Below are 26192 nucleotides of genomic sequence, written 5' to 3'. Positions count from 1 at the left end.
TTGGACTTCCTGACTAACAGAACTCAATCTGTTAAGTTAGACAACCTCTCCTCCTCCACTCTCACTCTGAACACCGGCGTGCCTCAAGGCTGTGTGCTGAGCCCTCTTCTGCACTCCCTTTTCACTTATGACTGCATTCCTGTACATGGTTCCAACTCCATAATCAAGTTCGCAGTCGACACCACGATGGTTGACATGATAAGAGGGGATGACAAGACGGCCTACAGGGACGAGGTGCAGTACCTGGCTGTGTGGTGTGCCGACAACAACCTGGCCCTTAACACCAGAAGTCCAAGGAGATCATTGTGGACTTCAGACATGCTAGGAGCCACACTCACAGCCCCATCTACATCAATGGAGCTGTAGTGGAGCGTGTATCAAGCTTCAAATTCCTTGGTGTCCACAATTCTGAGGATCTCACCTGGTCCCTGAACTCTTCTATCCTGATCAAAAAGGCGCAACAATGCCTTTATTTTCTGCAGAGCATCAAGAAAGCTTACCTCTGTCCCAGGATACTGACGGACTTCTACCACTTTACCGTTGAGAGCATACCCGCCAACTGCACAGTATGGCAATTGTCCTGTATCAGACCGCAAAGCAGTCCAGCGAGTGGTGAAAACTGCCCAGCAGATTATTGGCACCCAATTGCCCACCATTGAGAGCATCTACCATAAACACTGCCTGGGCAGGGTGAAAAGCATTATCAAGTATGTATCGCAACCTAACCATGGACTTTTTGCTCTCCTCCCATCCGGTAGGCGCTACAGGAGCCTCCGCTCCCACACCAGCAAGCACAGGAAGAGCTTCTACCCTGAGGCTGTGACCCTGCTGAACCTCGCATCGCAGTGCTAAGCAGTAGTGTACCCATATTGTACTGTCTCAGTACTTTTATACTTGTGTGCTGTAACACTTTTTATTCACAGTTATTTTGTAAATAACACTTCTTTGCATTTCTGGTTAGATGATAACTGCATTTCATTTGGCTTTGTGTCTGTACTCCTCACAATGACAATAAAGTTGAATCTAATTAATGCTGATAATGTTGGAGAGCTGTTTCAGTTCTAGTATAATTTCTTCAGGAAACGTCTAATATAAAATTTTGGCATTTTGCAGAAGGCTGCAAAGTTTGTCAAGTCAAGATGTACTTGTTTCTCCATTTGAAATGACAGTTGATATTTATTCTGCCTACTCCACTTCTGTGATGAAGGCAGTTACAGCTGCAGGATTGATGATGCATGGCTTCAGAATGAGAGTGGCTTCCTCAATTGTTTGGCATTTATAAACAAGTTTCAATTTCTGTGTTAAGCCATTCCCTCCAGAATTGATGGTATCAATTACAGTATTATTAACACAACTCATTTAAAATATTTGTTTTAATAAGCCTGTGATGATTTGTAAGCTCTTTAAACTGTGACTATTCCTACAGGCAGCTGTTGATCCCAGGGGATCATGGGTTTGCGCCTCTGGTGGACTGGGTTAAGCAGCATCTGCTATCACCAGTAACTGCTGCTTCCCGTGTTAGATCATAAGACGTAGGAGCAGAATTGGGCCATCTGACCCATTGAGTCTGCTCTACCATTCAATCATCGATTTTAATACCAGCATTCCCACAATCCTGATTGAGAAGTTTCAGAACATGGGCCTCTGTACCTCCCTCTGCAATTGGATCCTCGACTTCCTAACTGGAACACCACAGTCTGTGCGGGTTAGTGATAGCATATCCTCCTCGCTGACCATCAACACTGGTGCACCTCAGGGGTGTGTGCTTAGCCCACTGCTCTACTCTGTATATACCCATGATTGTGTGGCTAGGCATTGCTCAAATACCATCTATAAGTTTGCTGACGATACAACCATTGTTGGTAGAATCTCAGGTGGTGATGAGAGGGCGTACAGGAGTGAGTTATGCCAACTAGTGGAGTGGTGCCAAAGCAACAACCTGGCACTCAACACCAGTAAGATGAAAGAGCTGATTGTGGAGTTCAGGAAGGGTAAGACGAAGGAGCACATACCAACCCCCATAGAGGGATCAGAAGTGGAGAGAGTGACCAGTTTCAAGTTCCTGGCTGTCAAGATCTCTGAGGATCTAACCTGGCCCCAACATATCGATGTAGTTATAAAGAAGGCAAGACAGCGGCTATACTTTATTAGGAGTTTTAAGAGATTTGGTATGTCAACAAATGCACTCAGAAACTTCTATAGATGTACCGTGGAGAGCTTTCTGACAGGCTGTCACTGTCTGGTATTGGATTTGGGGGGGTGGGGGGGCTGTACTGCACAGGACTGAAAGAAGCTGTAGAGCATTGTAAATTTAGTCAGCTTCATCTTGCATACTAGCCTACAAAGTACCCAGGACATCGTCAAGGAGCGGTGTCTCAGAAAGCCAGTGTTGGTTATTAAGGACCTCCAGCACCCAGGGCATGCTCTTACCTCCATCTGGTAGGAGGTACAGAAGCCTGAAGGCACACACTCAGCGATTCAGGAACAGCTTTTTCCCCTCTGCCATCTGATTCCTAAATGGACATTGAATCCATGTTCACTACCTTACTTTTCTTTAATAAATAGTATCTGTTTTTTGCACTATTTTTAATCTATTCAATATCTGAATAATGTATAAAGTATATAGAATAAGATTTACTTATTATTATTCTTTTTCCTTTTTTCTTCTATATTATGTATTGCATTGAAGTGCTGCTGCTGTTAACAAATTTCACGTCATATGCCAGTGATAATAAACCTGATTCTGATTCCTTTGTTTTTCCCTCCTCTTCCCCCCCCCCCCCCATCCCAGTTCCCCTGCCTTCTCCCTGTAACCTTTGATGCCATGTCCAATCAAGAACATATCAATCTCTGCCATAAGTACACCCAATGACCTGGCCTCCACAGCTGCGTGGCAACAAATTCCACAAATTCACCACCCTTTGGCTAAAGAAGTTTCTCCACATCTCTGTTTTGAAAGGGTGCCCCTCTATCGTGAGGCTGTCCCCTCTTGTCCTAGACTCTCCCACCATGGAAAACATCCTTTCCACATCTACTCTGTCTAGGCCTTTAAACATTCAAAAGTTTTCAATGAGATCCTCCCCTCATCCTTCTGAATTCCAGTGAGTACAGACCCAGAGCCATCAAACCTTCCATGTAAAAACCTTTCATTCCTGGAATCATCCTTGTGAACCACTTCTGGACCCTCTCTCCAATGTCAGTATATCTTTTCTAAGATGAGGAGCCCAAAACTGTTTATAATACTCAATGTGAGGCCTCACCAGTGCCTCATAAAGCTTCAGCATCACATCCTTGCTCTTGTATTCCAGACCTCTTGAAATGAATACTAACATGGCATTTGCCTTCCTCACCACTGATACAACCTGGCAAGTTAACTTTATGGGTGTTCTGCACGAGGATTCTCAAGTCGCTTTGCATTTCAAATGTTTGGATTTTTTCCCTGTTTAGAAAATAGTTTGCACATTTATTTCTAATACCAATGTGCATAACCATGCGTTTTCTAACATTGTATTTCATTTGCCACTTTCTTGCCCATTTTCCTAATTTGCCTTAAGTCCTTCTGCAGCCTGTTTCCTCAGCACTACTTACACTTCCAGCAATCTTCATATCATCTGCAAACTTGGCAACAAAGCCATATATTCCATCATCTAATTCATTTATATACAGCATAAAACAGAAGTGGTCCCTGTGGAACACCAGTAGTCAATGGCAGCCAACCAGAAAAAGATCCACTTACTCCCACTCACTGCCTCCAACCAATCAGCCAATGCTCTAACCATGTTTTCCTGTAATACCATGGGCTCTTAACTTGGTAACCAGCCCCATGTCAAAGGCCTTCTGAAAGTCCAAATATTCAACATCCACTGCATCCCCTTTATCTACCCTACTTGTAGTTTCCTGAAAGAATTCCAACAGGTTCATCAGGCAGGATTTTCCCTTGGGGAAACCATGCTAACTTTGTTCTATCTTGCCCGGTGTCACTAAGCACTCTATCAGCTCATCCTTAACAATTGACTCTAACATCTTCCCAACTACTGAGGTCAGGCTAACTGGTCTATAATTTCCTTTCTGCTGCCTTCCCTCTTTCTTAAAGAGTGGAGTGACATTTGCAGTTTTCCAGTCCTCTGGCACCATGCCAGAGTCCAATGATTTTTGAAGGATAATAAATAAAAATGGAAGGCTAAGTAGAAGAAAAGGGTTAGACTGAACATGGGGTAGGTTAAAGGGTCAGCACAACATCATGGGCTGAAGGGCCTGTACTGTGCTGTAATGTTCTATGTTCTATAATCTCTAATGTCACCACAATCTCTTAATGCTACTTCATTCAGAACCCTAGGGTGCACTTCATCTTCATGTGGTCCAGGTGACTTACTTAGTTTTTTGAGCATCTTCTGTCTTGTAATAGTAACTGCACCCACTTTTCTTCCTTCAGGCATACTGTTAGTGTCTTCCACAGAGAAAATTGATGCAAAATACTCATTTAGTTCATCTATCTCCTTGTCTCCCGTTATTATTTCTCCTGCCTTATTTTCTAACGGTCCTATGTCCGCTCTCATTTCTCTTTTATTTTTAACATACTTAAAAACGTTTAGATAGATAGATACTTTATTCATCCCCATGGGGAAATTCAACTTTTTTCCAATGTCCCATACACTTGTTGTAGCAAAACTAATTACATACAATACTTAACTCAGTAAAAAAATATGATATGCAACTAAATCACTATCTCAAAAAGCATTAATAATAGCTTTTAAAAAGTTCTTAAGTCCTGGCGGTTGAATTGTAAAGCCTAGTGGCATTGGGGAGTATTGACCTCTTCATCCTGTCTGAGGAGCATTGCATCGATAGTAACCTGTCGCTGAAACTGCTTCTCTGTCTCTGGATGGTGCTATGTAGAGGATGTTCAGAGTTATCCATAATTGACCGTAGCCTACTCAGCGCCCTTCACTCAGCTACCGATGTTAAACTCTCCAGTACTTTGCCCACTATCCACTTTGATATTATTTGCTAGTTTGCTTTTCTATTTCATCTTTTCGCTTGTAATGATTTTTTTAGTTGCTCTCTGTAGGTTTTTGAAAACTTCCCAATCCTCTGTCTTCCCATTCATTTTTGCATTGTTGTATGCCCTTTCTTTTGCTTTTACAATAGCTTTGACTTTCCTTGTCAGCCATGGTTGTACTATGTTACAATTTGAGTATTTCTTCAATTTTAGAATACATATGTCCTGTACCTTCCTCATTTTTTTGCAGAAAGGCATGCCGTTGCTGCTCTGCTGACTTCCCTGCCAGCATGTCCTTCCAATTCAGTTTGGCCAACTCCTCTCTCATGCCACTAACTTCCCTTACTCCACTGAAATGCTGCTACATCAGACTTTACTTTCTCCCTATCAGATTTCAAGTTGAATTCAATCATATTGTGATCACTGGTTCCTAAGGGTTCTTTTACCTTAAGCTCCCTAATTGCCTTCCGTTCATGACATAACACTGAATCCAGTATAGCTGATCCCCTAGTAGGCTCAATGACAAGTTGCTATTAAAAAGCCATCTCATAGGCATTCAACAAACTCTATCTTAAGATTCATTACCAACCTGATTTTTCCAATCGACCTAAACTCTCCCATGACTATCGTAACATTGCCCTTTTGACTCACCTTTCTATTTCCTGTTATAATCTGTGGTCCAGCACTCGGCCACTGTTGGGAGGCCTGTATATAACTGCCATCAATGTCCTTTTACCCTTGCAGTGTTGTGTCATTGCTGAGTAGTGATGCTGGAGTGTCCTCTCTAAGGCACAAGCCTGGGTGGAAAAATTTGAAGAACCGCTGTTGCCCATGCAGTGGGGTTACCCCCCTCCATGTCACTGATGTAATCCAAGGGAAGGGCAAGCACCAGTGTCGTCGCAGAGATTGGCAGAGTGAAGTTGTAAACAACATCAGACTGCCTTAGGGACCCCAGCTCCGGATTTCTTCCTCTGGGTTTACTTCTGAAACTTTTCCCATGGGTGGGTATGGCCACAAGGCAGTGGAGGTTTAAAATCAATTTTCTTTCTCCTAGGCGGGCTGCCATCCAAGGCTGATGGGCCCCACCTGCCCAAAACAGCTGGCTTTGAGGCAACAGTGGTCTGCCTTTGCCCCTTGTCGGTAGAAACAGTCCTGAAGGCCAGAGTTAGACTTGGTTGTCAGAGGCTGTTGAAGACACACGCCATTTGGAGCAGTTTATAGGTAGTGGGAGCTTATCCGCACTACCACTGCTGGCTATGACAACCTTAGGAACCAAACTGACTAAGCAACATTAAATGCTATTTCTTTCATTACTTTTTTCAGTTATAAAGCAGACTAACTTGGCTGAAATAATGAAAATTTTCATTTACCTATTTTATAACATCTGAAAAGTGGGAAAACACTAAGTTTTCAATTTAATATCTAGGAATCACATTGTTCTGAATATATGGCTCTGCAGTTCCCTTCTTTGAGAAAGCATTTTGTTTGCATCATCCTTTTGATTTGTAAAATTTTAGTCTAATTGTGCTCAGTACATAACAATTTGCAAATTTGATAATGTTTTGAGATATTTACTATAAACTGAGTACAGTATGATACACTGTAGATGTGCAATCATATAATGTTTATACTGTTGAAAATCTTGACTTATTTAATCTTTTCCCTTTTGAAGGATGCTGAAGAATGTGATAGGGCAGGTAGTGTTGCCACCTGTCAAGCTATTATTCGGGCTGTTATTGGAATTGGCATTGAAGAGGAAGATCGGAAACATGCTTGGATGGAGGATGCAGAAAGTGTAAGAATGGCCATTTTGTTAAATTTTAATAGAAAATTACATCCAAGATAGAATACTAAGATTCATGGAATGTATTTTCCCCTGGTGACCTAAGAGCAAAGTTTTTTTTTCATTCCAATTAGCTTATAACCAGATTTCATTTTTAATTTATTGTTGAAATGTTTGCACATTGTATCACAAGGGAGAACACTGTTTTCTTACAAGTTCAGTGTTTCAAATGTTCTACATGGTGAGCTACTGGGAAATGCAAACCAAGTGTTTTGCATTTGCTAAATCTAAAGGTCTTTGAAAAATTTGCCCAAGCCATAGTCATATCGCCACTTTTAATGCACTTGTGCAGTGAAAGTTAAAAAACTTTATTTCATTTCGATTTGGAAAAATTGTAAGAAATCCACCAAAGTGCTAATGCATCTTTTGTTAACTGTGAAAATAGCATTACTTTTAACCAGTCATTTTTCTATTTCCATTATGGTCTCATCTTTTCATCTTTAAGCTCGTAATTTCCTTGCTAATTTATACTTAACAAAACCAAGAGGAAAATGTTTTATATTGTGTATTTTTAAATTTCTTTCCATCTTTTTTTAGTATCTGTTCCCGTTTGTAGTCCTGAATTATTTTTTGATTCTTCAGTTTTCTTTCCCGTATACAGGTCTCTTTTAACTTGATGCAGATTAATTGTACAGCTCTTTTGGTTTGATACAGCATGTTCCTCATTTATTTACAAACCACATAAGGAGTTTGTTCCATTATGCATTAGTGTTTACTCATTAGTAGAACATCTTTATTTACTTCTTTTAAAGTCTTTTCCATCACTTCATAATTTGCATGATACTGTATATTTAAAATGATAATTGTGTTTCCCCTTGTAAACTTAATAGCAAATCAGTATTATTGTCACTATTCCCTAAATGTTTTCTCAGCCTTAGTTAGCTTTCAGGTTGTCGAATAACAGTAGGTCATGAGAATGAGGCGAGATGAGAAAAAACTCTTCAATTACAACCTGATAAATTCTGTCACAGGGAATGCTCGAGGCACAGAAGTAGTTTGTTAGAGAAACATTTGGATCAGTACCAGTGGAAACGAGTATAAAGAATGGAAAGAAAGTTTGTTTAGTTTCCGGCATTCTCAGACCTGTTTCAATTCAACTGGATATATATATATCTTTTGTGTGCCAGAAACGCATACATAATACAGTGGGATGTTTTAGTACATCCAGATTCTCTTCCAAGGATAATAGCTGTACATAGTCATAATTAAGTTGTAGGAATCTGTGTCCAAAGGGTTATATATGTCATAAATGTAAATTTTGGGATATTGGCTATGATTCAATTTGTGATAAGGTTAACTCTTATTTTAATGCAACTTTAATGCAGTAGAAAATGTTTGGATCTTCAGATTAATACTTCATCTGTTTATATTCATAAATATATTCTATGTTTATTGCAAGAAGTTATCAACTATGTAAGATAATTGATATCAGAAATTAATCAGAATTTGCTTTTATTTTTTCATAGTGCATTTCTCATGGAGCTCTTGAATGTGCACGAGCTATCTATGCACATGCACTTCAAGTCTTTCCAAGCAAAAAAAGTGTGTGGTTAAGAGCAGCCTACTTTGAAAAGAACTATGGCACCAGGTAGTGTGAAGTTGAAATATTTTTCCAGCATCATTGTTTGGCAAACATGGTCAGAAATTTACCTTATTGTATTTAACATAAGAAATGGTTTTTGTTGGGCTGCCTAATTATTATTTACAAACTGAATACTATTGCTTTTGTTGCATGAAAATCTAGTAGGATCAAAGCTGCTACAGTCCAATATCTTGAATGATCTAATGTGATTTTAAGCGCTCAATGCCGTAGAACACTATAACACAGAAACTGGCCTTTCTGCTCATCTAATTCATGCCAAACTGCTATTCTGCCTTGTCTCATTGTCCCACACCAGGACAAGAGACCTTCATCCCCCTCCGATCCTAGAACTTAACCAAACTTCTCTTAAGTGTTGCAATGAGATCTGCAATATCATTCTTGAAATGTTGTTCTCGATTTTTTTTTTTAAATTCTCCTTGTGTTCAGCAGGTTTGGTGCAATTTCTGATTCACTGTGCATCAATCCATGGTGGTTTACTCCTGAAGGGAAGAACAATGTATTTCAGTGAGGTGTCTTTGTAGCATTATTTTCTTTTCAAAGATGATGAACAAAGTTTGTCCAACCTCTCCTTGTAAGCAGATACTCTGTAATCCAGGCATTCTCTCCAAAGCCTATGCATCCTTCCTGTGATGTGGCAACAAGAACTTCACACAATAGTCCAAATGTGGTCTAATCAAAGAGTTCACCCACTTGCAACATGACCTACCTCCCCTTTATACTCATTGCCCTGACTGATGAAGGCAAGTATGTTGTATGCCTTCTGAATCATCCTGTCTATTTCTGATGTTGCTTTCAGGGAGCTATAGACCTTCACACAAAGATCCTTCTGTATATCAGTGCTCCTACAGGTCCTGCCATTTACTGCGTACTTTCCTTGTGCATTTGACCTCCCAAATTTCATCACCTCACACTTGTTCAGATTAAACTGCATCCTCCACCAATGTTTCTAACTGGTCTATTTCCTGATAAGTCTTTTGACTATCTTTCTCACCTTGCTTTTTTTTTGTCATTTTGATTTTCAACAAAATCACCTTACTTTTCTTTGTGGAACTTCACTGGTTAGAGCTCAAGTCAGAATAATACTTTCACCACTGTTGACTGTCATCTATGCATTGTGCCACTGGTAAAGGTTCTCCATCTCTGGCAGTATTCAGGGCTTCCTTCATCATGTCAGTCGCTTCTTCTTTGTTTTCACTACTGTCACTCATGCAAGTTCCAGATGGAGACTCAGGAATATCGTTACGTACAGATGTAGCAGGGTTCTTTGTTGCTGTTTCCATAACAGTTTTGTTTTACCAGTCAGGATTGTTAGCCCTGAGCTAAACCCCTGAACCTGGAGGACTAGTGGACCACTGTTAGTCTGGCCTCTACCCTTTGACCTGTTTGGCATGGGTGACCCTAACAAGAGCCAAAGCAGAAAGCCCTGACTCCAGTCAGTACAGCTCTCCAGGTCATTGATGCATGCAAGTCTCCAAACCATAACAAGGTTGTAGCCCAATTGTAGGCCTGTCTTCTACAGCAAGTTAATTTTGAGTCCAAGCTACCAAGCCTCCATAGATCCCATGCGCTTTAATCTGCTACAAGATATCTTGTTGAAAGCTTTTCTGTAAAGTCCATGTATATAATATCCACAGCCCTCCCCTCACAAATCATCTTTGTCGCCACCTCAAAAAAAAATACAGAGTCATGTTTGTAAAACATGACCACCCGTACACAAAGCCATTTCTGGCTATTCCTAATATGTCTGTGTTTTGACCCATTATTATTGAAATTATATAACAAATAATGTCTAGCCCTTGAGAAGTTCTTGTACATGTTGGAATCTGTGTTAGTAATTGAGTGTACAGATCACTTTGTTTACTGCATTTGGCTTTCTAGGAATTTGTCAGTATATAACCACATTTGTAACAACTTAATATGATAAATGGCTCAAAATGATGTGTTTCTTTAATATAAGTATTGACTTCTGTATATTTTAACTAAAATTTTTTTTATACAATTAGGACAAAATGGAAATATGATACATTCAAAACATTTGTAGATAGAGCAAGTTACAAAGGATTGCATTAATGGCTATGAGATTGTCTAATTAATAAGTGAATGTAAATAATTTTCAATATAGTGCAGATTTAAGACGCTGCACGTATGAATAACGATTATTTATTGTAGTGGTGGTGTTTCTGAATATATAACAAGTTTGCTTGAAATATCCATTAGAGTATTCATAGTTAAATAATACTTCTTTCCCCAGGGAATCCTTGGAAGGACTTTTACAGAGGGCTGTGGCTCACTGTCCAAAAGCAGAAGTTCTTTGGTTAATGGGTGCCAAGTCCAAGTGGTTAGCTGGAGATGTGCCTGCAGCCAGAAGTATTCTTGCACTTGCTTTTCAGGTTTGTCTGATTGAAGATGAATGTCATTGCTGAAAATATAAGACCTGATTTAAATAAGCTAAAGACACGTTATTCAAAATTATTCAACAGCAGAAGCAAATGACATAATAATCTTCAAGTTAGATAATTTCTCTGGGGAGAAAAGTAGTTAATGTTTCAGGATGATAGTTGTTTGTTAGATCTTTACTAAAAGATTTAGCTTCAACAGACTTGGTGTTCTAAACTGGATTAATTTTTATAATTGTCTCTTTCTTGCATCAGCACCTTTACTATTCATTTTTCAACATCCATGTAGTAAGGTGGATTAGATAGTGAGGTAATTCATTCAGAAAATCTATCTCCTTCCTTGTGCCCTTCTACCTTATTAAAAATTCATAACATGAGAAATTTATATTATGAATATCGGGATAAGTTTGCAGAATTGCAGCAAAGTGTGATTTTTGCTGCACTTTGCTAACTGTTTTATAAACTTTGTAAGTTTGAAGTGCCTCTAAGACATTTCTGTAAAAAAAAAAGTGTAGGCACTTAAAAACTTGAAGTGATTTTAAAAGCAATTGGTTCAGCTGCAAAATTTAGTAAACATATTTGTGATTTATTTTGCATTTTTTTAATGTGATAGGCTAATCCTAACAGTGAAGAAATTTGGTTAGCGGCTGTTAAGCTGGAGTCTGAGAACAATGAATATGAAAGAGCACGAAGACTTCTGGCTAAAGCTAGGAGTAGTGCTCCAACGGCAAGAGTAAGTAAATATCAAACATTTTCAAATGAACTTTATTTCCTTTGGAGTGAAAACACCTGTAGTAACTCTGCAACATATATGTATACTTAGGAAAAAAAGGTGTTAAGTATTAAAGCAAATATTTTTTGCTTTTTTAACATTTGATTTGTAATCACAAAAGTCACTGCAACTACTTATCTGTAGTGACCTATTTTCAATCTTTTCATGCTTAAGAAAACAACCTTAGCTTTAATTTCCTATTTTAAATCTGTGTGGTAGAAATGGAAAATTAAGTCCTTGTACTAATTTCTCAACATTTACTAACTTGATATCAACAGCAACCACAACAGGTTGTTGATGACTCACTTATCAGGAGGTAATTGAATACTCTCCAGTTTTTGAATAGATACAACAGCATTTGAAACTCCATTCCTAGTCTCCTTGCAATAGCTTTGCAGCTTTGTGATTTAATGTAATGACAAAACGTTGGAGCTACTGCATAAATTGGATCTAAAATCCAAGCTCTTAAGACCATAAGATATAGGAGCAGAATTAGGCCAGTTCGTCCATTGAGTCTACTCTGCCATTTCATCAAGGATGATCCATTTTCCCTTTCAGCCCCAATCTCCTGCTTTCTGCCCGTATTCCTTTATGCTCTGACTAATCAAGAATCTTATCAACCTCTGCCTTAACCCAAAGACTTGACCTCCATAACCTCTTGCGGCAATGAATTCCACAGATTCACCAGTCTGGCTGAAGAAATTCCTCCTCACCTTCGTCCTAAAAGGACACCCCTCTGTTCTAAGGCTAAGTCCTCTGCTCTTGAACTTCCCTATAACAGGGAAACATCCTCTCCACATCTACTGTGTCAAGGTTTTTCAATGTTCGATAGGTTTAAATGAGGTCACCCCTCATTCTTCTGAATTCCAGTGAGTACAGGCCCAGAGGCATTAAACACCCTTCATATGACAAGCCTTTCAATCCCAGAATCACTTTCGTGAACCTCCTTTGAACTCTCTCCAATGTCAGCATATCCCTTCTTAGATAAGGGGTCCAAAACTGCTCATGATACTCCAAGTGAGGCTTCACCAGTGCCTTATTAAGCCTCAACATTGCATCCTTGCTTTTATATTCTAGTCCTCTTGAAATGTCTTTTATTTCAAATTTAACAATCTTTCATTTGGCAATTTAACTTAAAAACTTACTTGCTTAGCAAAACCAATTTTTACAGCAAATACTAAAATCTGTTGATTTTTCTTTCTCAAGGTTTGTCATTTCATGTTTGTTTCCCGTTTAATGGCCTTAATTTTTCCAGTTGTTTGTCATTGATTCAGAACATGTGCCTGAAATTTCAAGATCATCACGCCAGTGTGCAACTACTGAATTTGCTGGCTAGGAGTGGAGAACAATTTTCCATCTGTGTTCTAAGTAACAGCAGGACTGAAACTCATTGACGTTTGCCATTCAGAGGTTCATTTTGTTATACCGAAAAAACATGGAAGTCATGGAAAAGAAAGAAAAAGCATCATCCTCTCCCTTGCACAAAGATTAACAGATCGCCCTCCCAGAAAATAGCAGCTAGAACATCAACCCCCAACACCCTCCATCATGAGGAAAAAAAAGCAATAGTAACATCAAACCCCTGATCCCCTCTCTGACACAAAAATTAACAGAGAACATCGGACCCCTCCCTCACACATAAACTAGCATATCGCCCACTCAGAAAATGGCAACAAGGGCATCAGACCCCCAAACACTTAATTTATCAGTGAAAAACTGGCACCAATCTGAGAGTGCGTGTCTTCTTCACTCCTCACCAGTTCGCCGCCCCACAGATGGAAAGTGAGAGAACCTTACAAGTCAGTTCAGCCCCAGGATATCAGGGGAAGGGTGTGAGTGGGAAGTCAACAGTGAAGTAAACTGAAATGTACAGTACTATGCAAAAGTCTTAGGCACCCTAGATTTCTATATGGTTTCTGATGGTATGGCCTCCATCATTGAGGTTGTGTGGGATTACTTGGAAAGACAAAAGCAAGTGAAACAGCAGAAGAACTGTGGCAAGTTCTCCAAGATGCTTCGAAAAATCTTACCAGATTATTTTCTTATAAAACTGCACAACAGTGTACTGAAGAGAATTGATGCAGTTTTAAAGGCAAAGTGTAGTCACACCAATTATTAATTTGATTTAGTTTTTAATTCAGTGTTTACTGCTCTTTATAGTATTTTTTTGATATTTAGAAACTTTTCCTTTCATTATTTTTGAAAGCATCTTTGCTTTAGAGATTTTTTACTTGTGCCTAAGACCATTGCACAGTACGTTGTTGTGTGGTTGCTTGCTGATTAATTACGGAACTTCAGCAATTGTCAATGCATGTGTGGAAGTCCCAGACCTATTGCCTTTTAACAACAGCATGGTATTGTTAACAAGTTGACCACCTTCTTCTTGGGCCTGTAGCTCCCAGTGGATCATAGGCCACTGATGAACTTCCATCTCCATCATCCTCTGTTCTGAAGCAATTTCTAGAGGGTGAACCGGAAGTGTCCACGACATCTAATTTTGGCCTCAACATCTCTTCTCCATGTGTTATTTCAGCATCCTCTTCTTCTTTCCATTTTAATGCCTGCCTGGTGATATTGGTGGCATTGTCAATGTGTGGCCAGTCCACCTCCATTTCTGCTTGCGTATTTGTACCTCTATGGATTCCTAATTGGTGTTTTCCCACAGTGTCTGGTTGGTTACTTTGTCAGTTCATCTCGTGTTTAGGATCCTTCTTAGGCACTGGTTGATGAAAGTCTGCAGTTTTTCTAGGTCGTCTTTGTTGTTCTCCTGGTTTCAGAGCTATATAGGAGCCTTGTTTTAACATTTGTGTTGAGATTCTGTTATTGGTTTTCCTTGATATCCACACTTTCTTCAAGACATTGAAAACTACTCCGACATTGTTGATGCTGGCCTTGACATCCGTTCTACCATATATATGTAGACCTAGGAAGTCTGTTCTTCCAGGGTTGTATCTCTCATCACTATGGGTCTATAGCTGGTGGAGTTAGTGGTCAAGAGTTTTTTTTTCATCTGTTGTTTAGAACTAGACAGTAGGGGGATGTCATCTGCAAACTCGAGGTCATCAAGGTGCTGCCACATGGTCCACAGGATTCCATTTCATTTTTCACTTGTCTGTTTCATAATCCACTCTATTGTCAACAGGAACAGGAAATAACAAAGTTAAATAGTTAGGCACATAAATAATATAATGAAAAATAAAAATAACATCACAAATGTCACTCATGTTTAGACTAAAACTTAATGGTAACTAACTTGCCATCATTTCTCATCTTGCCCAACCATGCATCGACTCAGAATTATCTTCTAAAAAGGAATCTTCAGAACATGAGGATTACAGGCCACTAATTCACCTTTTGGTTTCCATTTGGATGACTGCCTGCTAATTAGGGTTCTGATTTTCCGGCTGAAATAAGGGACTTATTACTGATGATTTTTCTTTATATTGTAGGTATTCATGAAGTCTGTGAAATTAGAATGGGTGTTAGGAGATATTCCTCGTGCACGTGAGTTGTGTGATGAAGCACTTAAACATTATGAAGACTTTCCAAAGTTATGGATGATGAAAGGTCAAATCGAAGACCAGGTTGAAAATACAGAGAAAGCTCGTGAATCATATAATCAAGGGGTATATATGCTTTGTTGCTAGTGATTAAATATACATTAATCTGTTTTTACAGAAAGCACAGGTTGTCTATCCTTAATCTGAATTTCTGCAGTACTGAAGTGATATCTTAAAAGTACATAAAATAATTTTGCATTTTAATGTATTTTATGTGCAGTTAAAGAAATGTCCCCATTCCAGTCCTCTTTGGTTGCTTTTGTCGAGACTTGAAGAAAAAGCTGGCAACCTTACAAGAGCAAGAGCCATATTAGAGAAAGCACGCCTTAAAAACCCACAGAATCCAGAGTTATGGTATGAAAAAAATGAGAGACTTTAATTAGCAACATGATAGTCACAGATGTCTGCGTGATTTAACATAATTTTGTAAAATGGTGCAATAAGGATCTAACTTCCTTCTGTTTAAAATATTCAGTTGAAAATAAGTTGCATTTTGTGTTACTTTAACCATTTCATTTACTTAAGCCTTTGTTTTTCTGATACTTTATATATAGAATAACTGCCTCTAAGATATTTCTAATTATGACAGGTTGGAATCTGTAAGACTAGAATACAGAGCTGGTCTGAAGAATATTTCAAATACATTAATGGCAAAAGCCCTTCAAGAATGTTCTAACTCTGGTAAGTTCTTTAAAAGGACATCAGTATTTAAAGAGAGTACTGATGTTTTTACTTAAGTACATTAAAGCTGGTCACCATTTGATAGGTTAGTTTCCTTCCATTTTGTTCTTTAAAAAAAAATCCCAATTTATATATGAAACAGAGCAAAACATGCAGTACTATGCAAAATTCTTATACAGTCTAGCTATACATACGCACCTAAGATGTTTCCACAGTAGTGTATTTAACTTTTGTAAATTATTGACATTATCGTGGAGCCTGTTCTCTGCATGAACATAGAACATAGAAATCTACAGCTCATTACAAGCCCTTCGGCCAACAATGTTGTGGCGACCATGTAACCTACTCTAGAAACTGCCTAGAATTTCCCTACCACATAGCCCTCTATTTTTCTAAGCTCCATGTACTGTGAAGATTTTAGTTTAATTAAATCTGAGACAACTATCCACATTTCTATCAATAACTAAATGCTGGAGTTAGCTGGCTTCATTGCACAGCTGTAATTGTATTTTGTCCTTATGATGTATTGCTCTGGAGCCAGAATGTTACATATATAAATTACAAGGTTTGCCATGATTGGAAAAATCCTGTTTTATTTTTGCAAATTCTATCAATTGCAGATCCTATTTTCCTCTGTTGTTTCCCTCTTGAACAGTTGAAATTTGAAACTGGTAATTGAAGTGAGAGGTTGCAGTAATTGAACCTCTGCTGTAGCCCTGACAGCAGAACTACTTTTGCAGCAACACTCACTTGACTCCTGGCAAAACAGTATTCTATGTTAGGGTTTTTCTGTTTTTCTGAGGAAAAGAAATCCAATGTTCATAATCTATTCAAATGAATATTTTGGTCCAGATTTAGGGTTATCGCTGGAATTTACAGCTGTCTGATCTAGTGATCTCTGTGGTGTGAGCTTCCCTTTTCCAAACATCAGTTCAAGAAAATTCTCGTTGAGTGTACTGTAATGCCATCCAGCTTGCGAAGTAGCCAAGTACATTAAAAAAATACTATTAATTTTTTTTGAAAAACAACCATAGACAGACCAAGAATTTTAAAAACTGAGTGTACATATAAGGTGATTTTTTTTTTTTTAAATCTGTAACTTTTATGAAATTTATGTGAGAGCGTGGGAAATTAGCAAAATGCACACAAGGAGAAAAAAGCAGCAGATTGTCACTTTTTGTTAGGGCTTGCATAATGGAAAATCATGATACTTTTTTTTAGGAATGCAATCCCTCTGTAGTAGGATTGCTTTGATTTAACTTTCAAATAGGGCTATAAAGTGCTCATGGAAAGTTATAAACCTAAAATTCTTCACTTTTTTTTTCCTCATTAATTTGCTGACTTTGTATTTCCAACATTTTCAGCTTGTAATTCAAATTTGTGGTATCTGAAGCATTTTACTTCTGGATTTCCTGAATTGGAGTGGAACAGATCAGCAGTTACCTACAGCAACTATAGTGACTTTAGTTCTCAATTTGCTGCAATATGTTCCGTCCATAGATACCAACATTACCTTTTAATTTTCTCCTTACTTGCTCTATGTAACAGCAATCCAGTTAACCTTCTCCCTTTTTTCTTGCAAATTCATACCTTTGATGTTTATCCACCTTCTTATAAATGTTACAATGTATCTCCTGTCACAACATTGGTTGGCATTGCATTACAGGTCCTTATTACCTGTGCTAAGGTACAATGAAAAGATGTTTTGCATGCCATCGCTGCAAATCATCACATCAGTATAAGAGAAAAGCAATAACCATGCAGAATAAAAGTTAGAGAAAGACGGGCAATAAGGTACGTTCATTGTAAAGTAATTATGAGCTGAATTAGGTGAGAGAGTAGGCGGTGCAGCACACGGCAGCAGCGGCCTTTCAGATCTGGTGCTACTTTAATTTAGTCTTTCAATTTAATTTTAAGGCACAATTAGGGTTTAGGACAATGGATAACAGAGCAACTATCTACCATCGCCAGATACTGCTACAATACAGAGGTCACCCAAAAACAAACTATCATGAAAATCTGCTGGTTAGATTGCGCGACCTCGGCTTGCTGAGGGAATCGGGCCTGCAGTCCTCGGAGTCGCCTGATGCCGGTGGCCGGAGTTGGGGACGTCGTAAGAGGAGTGCGAGGAAGCGGAAACAAAGCAAGTGGGCAGGAGTTTGTGCCAGGAAAAATGTAAGCCCTAGCCGGCTGGCTCTCCTGTCCATTCTGCTCTCCAATGGACAGTAGATTGGACTACATCTGTGGCAACGAAATACTCGGCGGGAGTACAGAAACGGATGGAATCCCGGATGCCACCATTCAACTGTTTATTTATGTAACAGATTTTCCCCCAAGCCATCGGACTACCAACCTACTGCCCTCTGCTGTGCATATTGTCTTGTTTATTATTTATTGTAATGCCTGCACTGTTCTGTGTACTTTATGCAGTCCTATATAGGTCTGTAGTTTAGTGTAGTTTTTGTGTTGGTTTACATAGTTCAGTGTCGTTTTTGTATTGTTCATGTAGCAGCACCATGGTCCTGAAAAACATTGTCTGGTTTTTACTGTGTACTGTATCAGCAGTTATGGTCAAAATGACAATAAAAAGTGACGACTTGAATAATCCATTTTATCATACAAGGGGACTGCTCCATTGTAACAGTGGGATTGAAGCTGTCCTTGAGCCTAATTGTAGCGTTTTTCAGGCTCTTTTCCTCATCTTTTTACCTGACGGGAGAGTTAGAAAAGAGCATCTCCAGGGTGGGTGGTATTTTTGATTACATTGGTGCTTTACTGAAGCAGTGAGTAGTTTAGACAGTGTCCATTAAGAAAAGGAGGGTTTGTGTGGTGTGATGTGTTGAGCTGAGCCCATAACTCTTAACACTGTTGGAGGTAGAGGCCAACAGTGCCTGCTGAGGAGGTAGATGCACTGGTACACTTCCTTGGCTAAGGAATCTATGTGGTTGGATCAGGACAGGCTATTGGTGATGTTCACTCCTAGGAACTTGAAGCTCTCAACCCTCCAGACCTCAGTACTGATGTAAACAGGCGAATGTTTCCTCATTAGTTATGGTTCTTTTGTCAATCACTTCACCTTCATTCCCTATCCCCTTGTTATTGACTTCTACTAATTGGAACAATTTCGTACTACTTTCGTTCTGTCTGTCACTCACAGCTTCCTCACTTCTATATTCTATCCACATAGCTGAAGTTTGTCATTTCTGGAATCTTTGAGCTCTTTCTTTCTTCATCTTCTCAAAAGCATTCAATTTGCTACAACGTGGTGCCAAAAACAAAACTCCCAATTGTAGCAGAATTATTGGCTTTGGTGGTTTCATGTTGGTTTTCATGCTTTTCTAAACATTTTTTCAACTTTCCTGGTCATTTTCAGCAAACAATGCATTTATATCTCTAGATATCTGTTATTGCACCAGTTTTAGAATTGTCATTTTTAGTTAATATTGCCTGTTCTCATTTTTGCTACCAAAGTATTTTGATTGTTCTGAAATATTGAAGGTGCTACATATGATTGCTTTGTGTACAGTATGTTTGGAACATTTTCATTAGATTTATGGATTTCTCATTAGGGCGACAAAATGAAATTTCGAAATTAAATGCAACACACATTGCGGTTTTAAAATGTAACAAATTCAAAGGAAAATGCACATTTAAAGATCATGGTTTCCACATGTGATGATTCCATTTTTTGACCATTATTTTTGCACTAGGTACCTTAAGAGTTGGGCTAACTTTATGAATTACTAAGGAAGCTTGGATTTAGAAAATGTGCCAATTTATATGGAATTTTTCACCTCTACTCCAATTTGATCTAATAAGTCATGGCAAAAAAATTTATTTCTGTTTATACAAATGCTAGGAAAAAAGCTAATTGTTTTAGCTTGGTACAAGGTCAGAACTTAGGATATAGTAGCAGAAGTAGGCCATTTGGCCCATCGAGTCTGCTCTGTCATTTAATCATGGGCTGCTTCAATTCTTCCAGTCATCCCCACTCCCCTGCCTTCTCCCATATCCTTTGATGCCCTGGCTAATCAAGAACCTATCTATCTCTGCCTTAAATGTACCCAATGACTTGGCCTCTACAGCTGTTTGTGGCAACTAATTCCACAGATTTACCATCACCTGACTAAAGTAACTTCTTCACATCTCTGTTCTAAATGGGTATCCTTCAATCCTGAAGTCGTGCTCTCTTGTCCTAGACTCCCCAACTTCGGTTGGATTCACTGAAAATCCTCAGAAGAAGAAACTCTATAAATCACAAAAAGCATATGAGATTTTTCACATCAAGGTACATTGAAACATTTTGTTTTTTGAAAAACTTTTATTCATAACAGCATAAAGGTTCAAAACTTAGTTAAAATAAATATTCCTGTGAGCTTTCCTGCTGGCTTGGTCAGTTTGTCCATTTTGCCTTGTCATTATGTGGAATAACTGGTTACACTTGGTTGAAATGGTTTTCTTTCATTTCCATTTAAAAGTTGGTTTGCTTTTACTGCGTGTAACTTAATATGAGTGAAGCAACATATTTACAGTGATCAATCAGGATCTCACATTCAAAAACTCCCATAGTAATTGACCCATTTTGCAGTTTCTAATGGCTGGGCAAGAATGTATTTAACTTGATGCTTGGGAAGCAGCAAATATCAGTTGACACACTCCTTTTGTTTGACTATTACCTGAGCACCGATTTGATTTAAAATTGATGTTTGTGTAGAAGTTTAATTGCAGTGTAACATGAATTAATGTTGAGATTTAATTTACATTTTGGACTGTTCACTTAGTCTGTCAGTTGAGTTCACAGCTAACATACTTATAGTGTAATCTCATTCTCTCCGTTTGGTTGTTCTGTCTTTTTAAGATTCCTTGTAGGATTACAAGAAGTTGAAATTGGAAGGGCAAGGTTATTAGAAAGCACAATAGCAATGTTTAGATATGTTGTAATAGTGAAAATGTAGGATCTGAATCTCAAAAAATTGAGATGCCTGCAGTTTTGTAGAAAATTGAGGGTTGCGATCAATTTTTATATCTAATATTAATTAAATCATTTTTTTGGATGGGACAGTAGAGGCTGCATGAAGGTGCAGAGCTCTGAGGTCAGCCAGATAGTTGCACCAAAGAATTTCAACAGAGTGAATGGTCTGTGTAGTAATAGGCAATAATTTGTTTTGACAATTGGGTACAGAGGTTGCTATTCTATTTACCAGTGTTTAAAAGTAGATATTGAGTGCAGCAGTAACAGTACTGTAAAGAATTGCCAGTCTGTCACTGATGGATAAAATTTGTCCTCGGTGTCAGATGAGCATAAAACTTAAAAAACTTTCCTCTGAAGCTAATTAGCAAGCATTAAAAGGTGTACTACTTAATACAAAGTATCAGGGACGTACGAGAACAGAATATCAACAAAGGAATGATAGAGCAGAATCTGAACCTTGATATTTGTGCCCAAGACATTACATTAGCCTGCTGCTCAAGTCCTTATTGCACAACTTGAACCAGTTTCTACTGGATTTTAAAAGACTGGCCTCATGATTATTGGCATTATACCAATCATGTAATTTTTATTTAAAAAAACAGTGGTCCTATTGATTTTTTTTTGCTTGAGCAGTGATCTGACTACACTACAGCTTACTGCTGTTTACTTTGTTTAAGAAATAATAGTGATATTTAATGGAGTATAATTAACCAATAATGTAAACTGTGAAGAATATAAAAGTAGTAAACTAATTAGTCTGTCACATTATTACACTTCTTCTATGTAAGATTTGTGCCCACTGTCTGCGCTGGTCATTCAGTCCTTGCTGGGGGCTCTGACATTTATTGAGTTGTAAGCTATTCCTGTAGTCGAAATCTACTTCATTAAACTGCAACAGTTTTGCAGTTTTATAATTGTGTAATTCCTATGTCATTTTAAGGCCAAACTGTCTTAATGAAGTATACAAATCTTTGCCCATGTGAGAATACAGTATTGGCAGGATCCAAGATAGACCTTCTACATAAAAGAAGCATGGTTTCTAAATGCAACTTCAACTGTCAGACTTAAATGTCTTTTAGCAAAAAATACAAGTAGTAGTAGGACAAAGATTTGTAATCTTCTCAAGTCACACACACCTTCGTGATCATGCTGATTGGTGTGGCCTTTGGGAGGTGGTACATCAGAATGCTGTCGAGGGGAAAGACTGGCCTCATGATTATTGGCATTATACCAATCATGTCATTTTTTTAAAAAAAAACGGTGGTACTATGGATTTTTTTTGCTCGAGCAGTGATCTGACTACACTACAGCTTACTCAAACAATTATCAAAAAGATAATTAAGATAAAAGATAAGATAATTAACAAAAAGATAAACAATTATCTCAAATACTTAAGCAACTCAATATTTTTCTCTTTTTCAGTTTGGAACCAACGATATACTTATCAAGTTGGTTAACTTTCTGAAATTTCTGCATGTTGTAATGAATGCCATTTTCCACTTGTATTTACATAAACAGCTCAAACAATGGTGTTGAATTTCCACTGAGATTTTCTGCATAAGGATTCCTGCAAAAGCTTAACCTAAACTTTTGAGTTACACTAGTGAAAGGTTCATTTTGATTTTGAAGATTGCAGCGTGATTCCCTTAAACAGTTATCTGTTATTTAATCTACTTGATTAAAAGTTTGGAACTGTCATTTCGGCTTTGAGTTCTGTGAATGTCAAGCCCTTGTTGACAGGTTCTGAATAGGAGCTGAGCACTCCTTTGAGGGGAAACTTTAACATCCAGGTTGGTTGGAGTGTTCAAATTGCTGATAATTCTCAATCTGAGATTCTTGCTTAAAATGGTAGCTTTCACCATCTTAACTGAAAGAGCAGAACAAAACATTTGGTATAACATGGCTGTCAAAGTGTAGACATTTTGCTCAAATGTTGTACAAAATAGGGGGTGAAAAGACATTTATAATTTTTAATTATATGTAATTAAAGTAAATTTGGAATAAGATTTTTTAATGCACTGAACTATAGAGAGATGTCTTTGACTTTGAACTTTATATCCAAGGCAATTGAATAAAACTTAAGTAATGAAATTTTCCAGCACCAATATTTTCAGAAAGAACTATAATTAACTACAGAATGAAAAGGAGGAAAAAAGTCCAATTATAATCATGCAGCTAGAGACAAAAAATTGGATTTGGAACCATACCTAACTTGTTATCTGAGTGTTATTTTGGTGAGGTAGTTAGTGGACAGTTCTATAAAAAGCTGATAGTTCATACATTATAAGCCACCTCTGGTTAGAAATCATATTCTAAAACTATTAGTGAGCAATATTGTAAGATACGGAACTATCTATATATTTCAATTAATAATAAAGTAAATTGTTGCATTAAGTGCCCAAATGTTATAATTGTAGGTATACTCTGGGCTGAAGCAGTTTTCCTGGAAGCAAGACCACAAAGGAAGACCAAAAGCGTCGATGCTCTCAAAAAATGTGAGCATGATCCTCATGTCCTCCTGGCAGTGGCAAAGTACGTTGACTTGCTTGTCCTTTTTGCATGGAGTGTTAATAATGTAGCAATGGTGTATGAGATCATCGCATTGTCAGAATTAGCATTGTGGCAAATGAAAATCTGACTATAATGATGTATTTATGGAAATACAGTGCATATGTGAAATCTGAATTGACCTGACAAAGTAATGTTCCTAAAATAGCAAACTAAAAAAGATTGAGTTCCTATCTGGTTGGATGCTAGTTCTATATCTGCACTAGATAAAGTTGGAATAATTGTTAAACAGTGATGTAAACTTACCACAGAACTATATATATTTTTAAAAACTGGGAAATTATATCTAGTCTATATACAGTTGCAAGAAAAAGTTTGTGAACCCTTTGCAATTACCTCGTCTTCTGCATTAATTATTCATAAAATGAGGTCTGATCTTCATCCAAATCTCAATAATAGACACAATCTGCCTAAACTAATGACTCACAAAAAAAGTGAATGCATTCTTTAATCATTCACAATCCAGGCTGGAAAGGTGATATGAACTCTTGTATTTAATAACTGGTGGAACCTCCTTAAGCAGCTGTAGCCTCCTTCAAATAATTCCTGTAGCTGTTGATCAGACTTGCACAACAGCGAGGGGGAGTTCTAAACCATTATTCCATACAAAGCTGTTCCAATTCATCAGTATTTCAGGCACACCTTGCATGAACAGCCCTCTTCAGGTCATGCCACAGCACCTCAATTGGGTTAAGGTCTGGTCTCTAACTTGGTCATTCTAAAACACTATTTTTCTTCCTTTAAACTGTTCTGTTCTATTCTTGTTTTGGATTATTGTTTTGTTGCATCATCCAACTTCAGGTGACAGACTGCTACCCTGACATTCTCCTGTAAAATGCCTTGATACAATTTTAAATTCATTATGTCCTCAGTGATTACAAGCTGTCCAGGCCCTGAAGCAGAAAGCAGCCCCAAACCATGATGCACCTTCCACCATGCTTCGCAGTTGGGATAAAGTTTTGGTGTTGGTGTGTTGTGCCCTTTTTCCTCAACACTTAGCAGTGTGCACTTCTGCCAAGAAGTTCAACTTTTATCTCCCCTGTCCACAGAACATTATCCCATAAATGTTGTGGATTATCCAGGTGGTCTTTTGCAAACTTGGGACTTGCAGCAATGTTATTTTTGGAGAGCAGTGGTTTCTTCCGTAAACACCATTCTTCTTCAGTGTTTTTCTTGTAGGAGATGCATAAACAGAGACTTCAGCAATTTCTGGAGATTTCTGGAGGTCTTTTGCTGTTACCCTTGGGTTCTTTTTCACTTCCTTCAGCATTACACATTGTGCTATTGGTGTGATCTTTGCAGGACACTCACTCCAGGGAGAGTAGCAACAGTACTAAATTTCCTCCATTTGTAGACAATTTCTCGTACTGTGGGCTGATGAATTCACAAGTCTTTAGGAATGTTTTTGTAGCCTTTCCAGCTTCATGCAGCTCTACAATTCTTTGTCTCAGGTCCTCTGAAAGTTATTCTGATTAAGACATGGTGCACATAAACATCTTGAGAAGAGAAGGCTCCATCAGTAACCTTACTTTGTGTGTCTATTTTATAAGGCAGGGCACCTCTACAACCCACACCTCCAATCTCATCTCATTGATTTGAATACCTGACTCCAAATAGCTTTTGTAGAAGGCATTACCCCAGAGTTTCACATACTGTTTTTGAACCTAGAATGATTGTTTAAATGGTTTACACAGTATTGATGAGAAGTACAATTGTGTGTTATCAGTTTAGATAGATTGTTTATCTATTGTTGAGACTTGGATGAAGATCAGACCACATTTTGAGTAATTAATGCAGAAAAGCAGGTAATTACAAAGGGTTCACAAACTTTTTCTTGCAACTGTGTGTTCTTAACAAATATCTACAATTAACTATTAATTGAATGTGAAAACGTAGCTGAGCAGTGAAATTTCAATTATTGGATTACTTTTTTGAGATCAAAATCAATGAACTCCAAACATGTAGTTTTGTGTAAATCTCTATTGCCTTAAAAGACTAACAAAATAGATGCAAGTATTCCGTGTGATTTCTTCAATGCAATGAATTTTAAGTATCTACTATTTATTTCTGTTCTCAGCATTAATAACAATGGCTTAGAATTGATCATGCTAATGAAAGTGAGATTTGCATCAGTATTCTTAAGAACTCTGGAGAATCTTTTGGCTTCTGGGCATATGCAGTTGGAACATGGATTTTTTTTAGAGATTCTATCACAGATGTACTGCTCTTCTGCAAGATGTGCTGATGCTGTCTTCTGGTGCAATAACAGCAGCTTTTAAAAATATAAATATTTGGGTTGAAAAATTTTGCCTCCGCTACAGTTCAGTGGATACAGTAGTGAGTGATCTGCAGGTGGCACAGTTGTATCTTGACTAGTTGTATAGGTGGGTTGAATGGATATTTAACAAAATGTCATAAGGTATTTCATAAAATTAGCAAATAAAATGTGTTGGTAAGCCACAAGAGATTTTAAGGTAATTGACCTAAATAACCTACCAGGAGCATCTTAGAGGAAAGGAAGATTGGTTCCTTGACAGTTGAAGGAATTTTGGCAGTTTTGAAACAATTAATTTTGAGAAAAATGATGAGACCAGAATTGGAGAAGCGCATGTATCAGTGAGAGTTTTGTGACTGCAGTTGTCTGTAACAGATTGTCAGGTGAGGCTGTGGTTGGTTCTGGAAACAAAGATGCACAATCATTTGTTGCTTCTTCACTAGTGTAATGTAGGTTAGTAAGCATGAGATGATGCAGCGATGAATTCCAGAACTACTTTTATTTTAGTAAATGAGTAGCCTAG

At 38.0% G+C, this 26192-nt stretch overlaps 1 protein-coding gene across 1 annotated transcript in view; it reads left to right on the top strand.

Annotated features, from left to right (window-relative positions):
* prpf6 (PRP6 pre-mRNA processing factor 6 homolog (S. cerevisiae)) overlaps positions 1-26192 on the top strand; it is a 91593-nt gene that overhangs the window by 61861 nt on the left and 3540 nt on the right. The window contains exons 12-19 of the mRNA XM_073061784.1: positions 6672-6794; positions 8309-8430; positions 10697-10835; positions 11455-11574; positions 15063-15239; positions 15394-15527; positions 15763-15854; positions 23244-23358. Of these exons, the coding sequence (XP_072917885.1) occupies positions 6672-6794; positions 8309-8430; positions 10697-10835; positions 11455-11574; positions 15063-15239; positions 15394-15527; positions 15763-15854; positions 23244-23358 (1022 nt within the window). The remainder of the gene's footprint in view (positions 1-6671; positions 6795-8308; positions 8431-10696; positions 10836-11454; positions 11575-15062; positions 15240-15393; positions 15528-15762; positions 15855-23243; positions 23359-26192) is intronic.

The sequence above is a fragment of the Hemitrygon akajei genome, chromosome 11, assembly GCF_048418815.1.
Source record: "Hemitrygon akajei chromosome 11, sHemAka1.3, whole genome shotgun sequence".
In the NCBI taxonomy this organism is placed as follows: domain Eukaryota; kingdom Metazoa; phylum Chordata; class Chondrichthyes; order Myliobatiformes; family Dasyatidae; genus Hemitrygon; species Hemitrygon akajei.
Note: the sequence above shows the minus strand (reverse complement) of the source record. Positions and strands in the feature narration are given on the sequence as shown.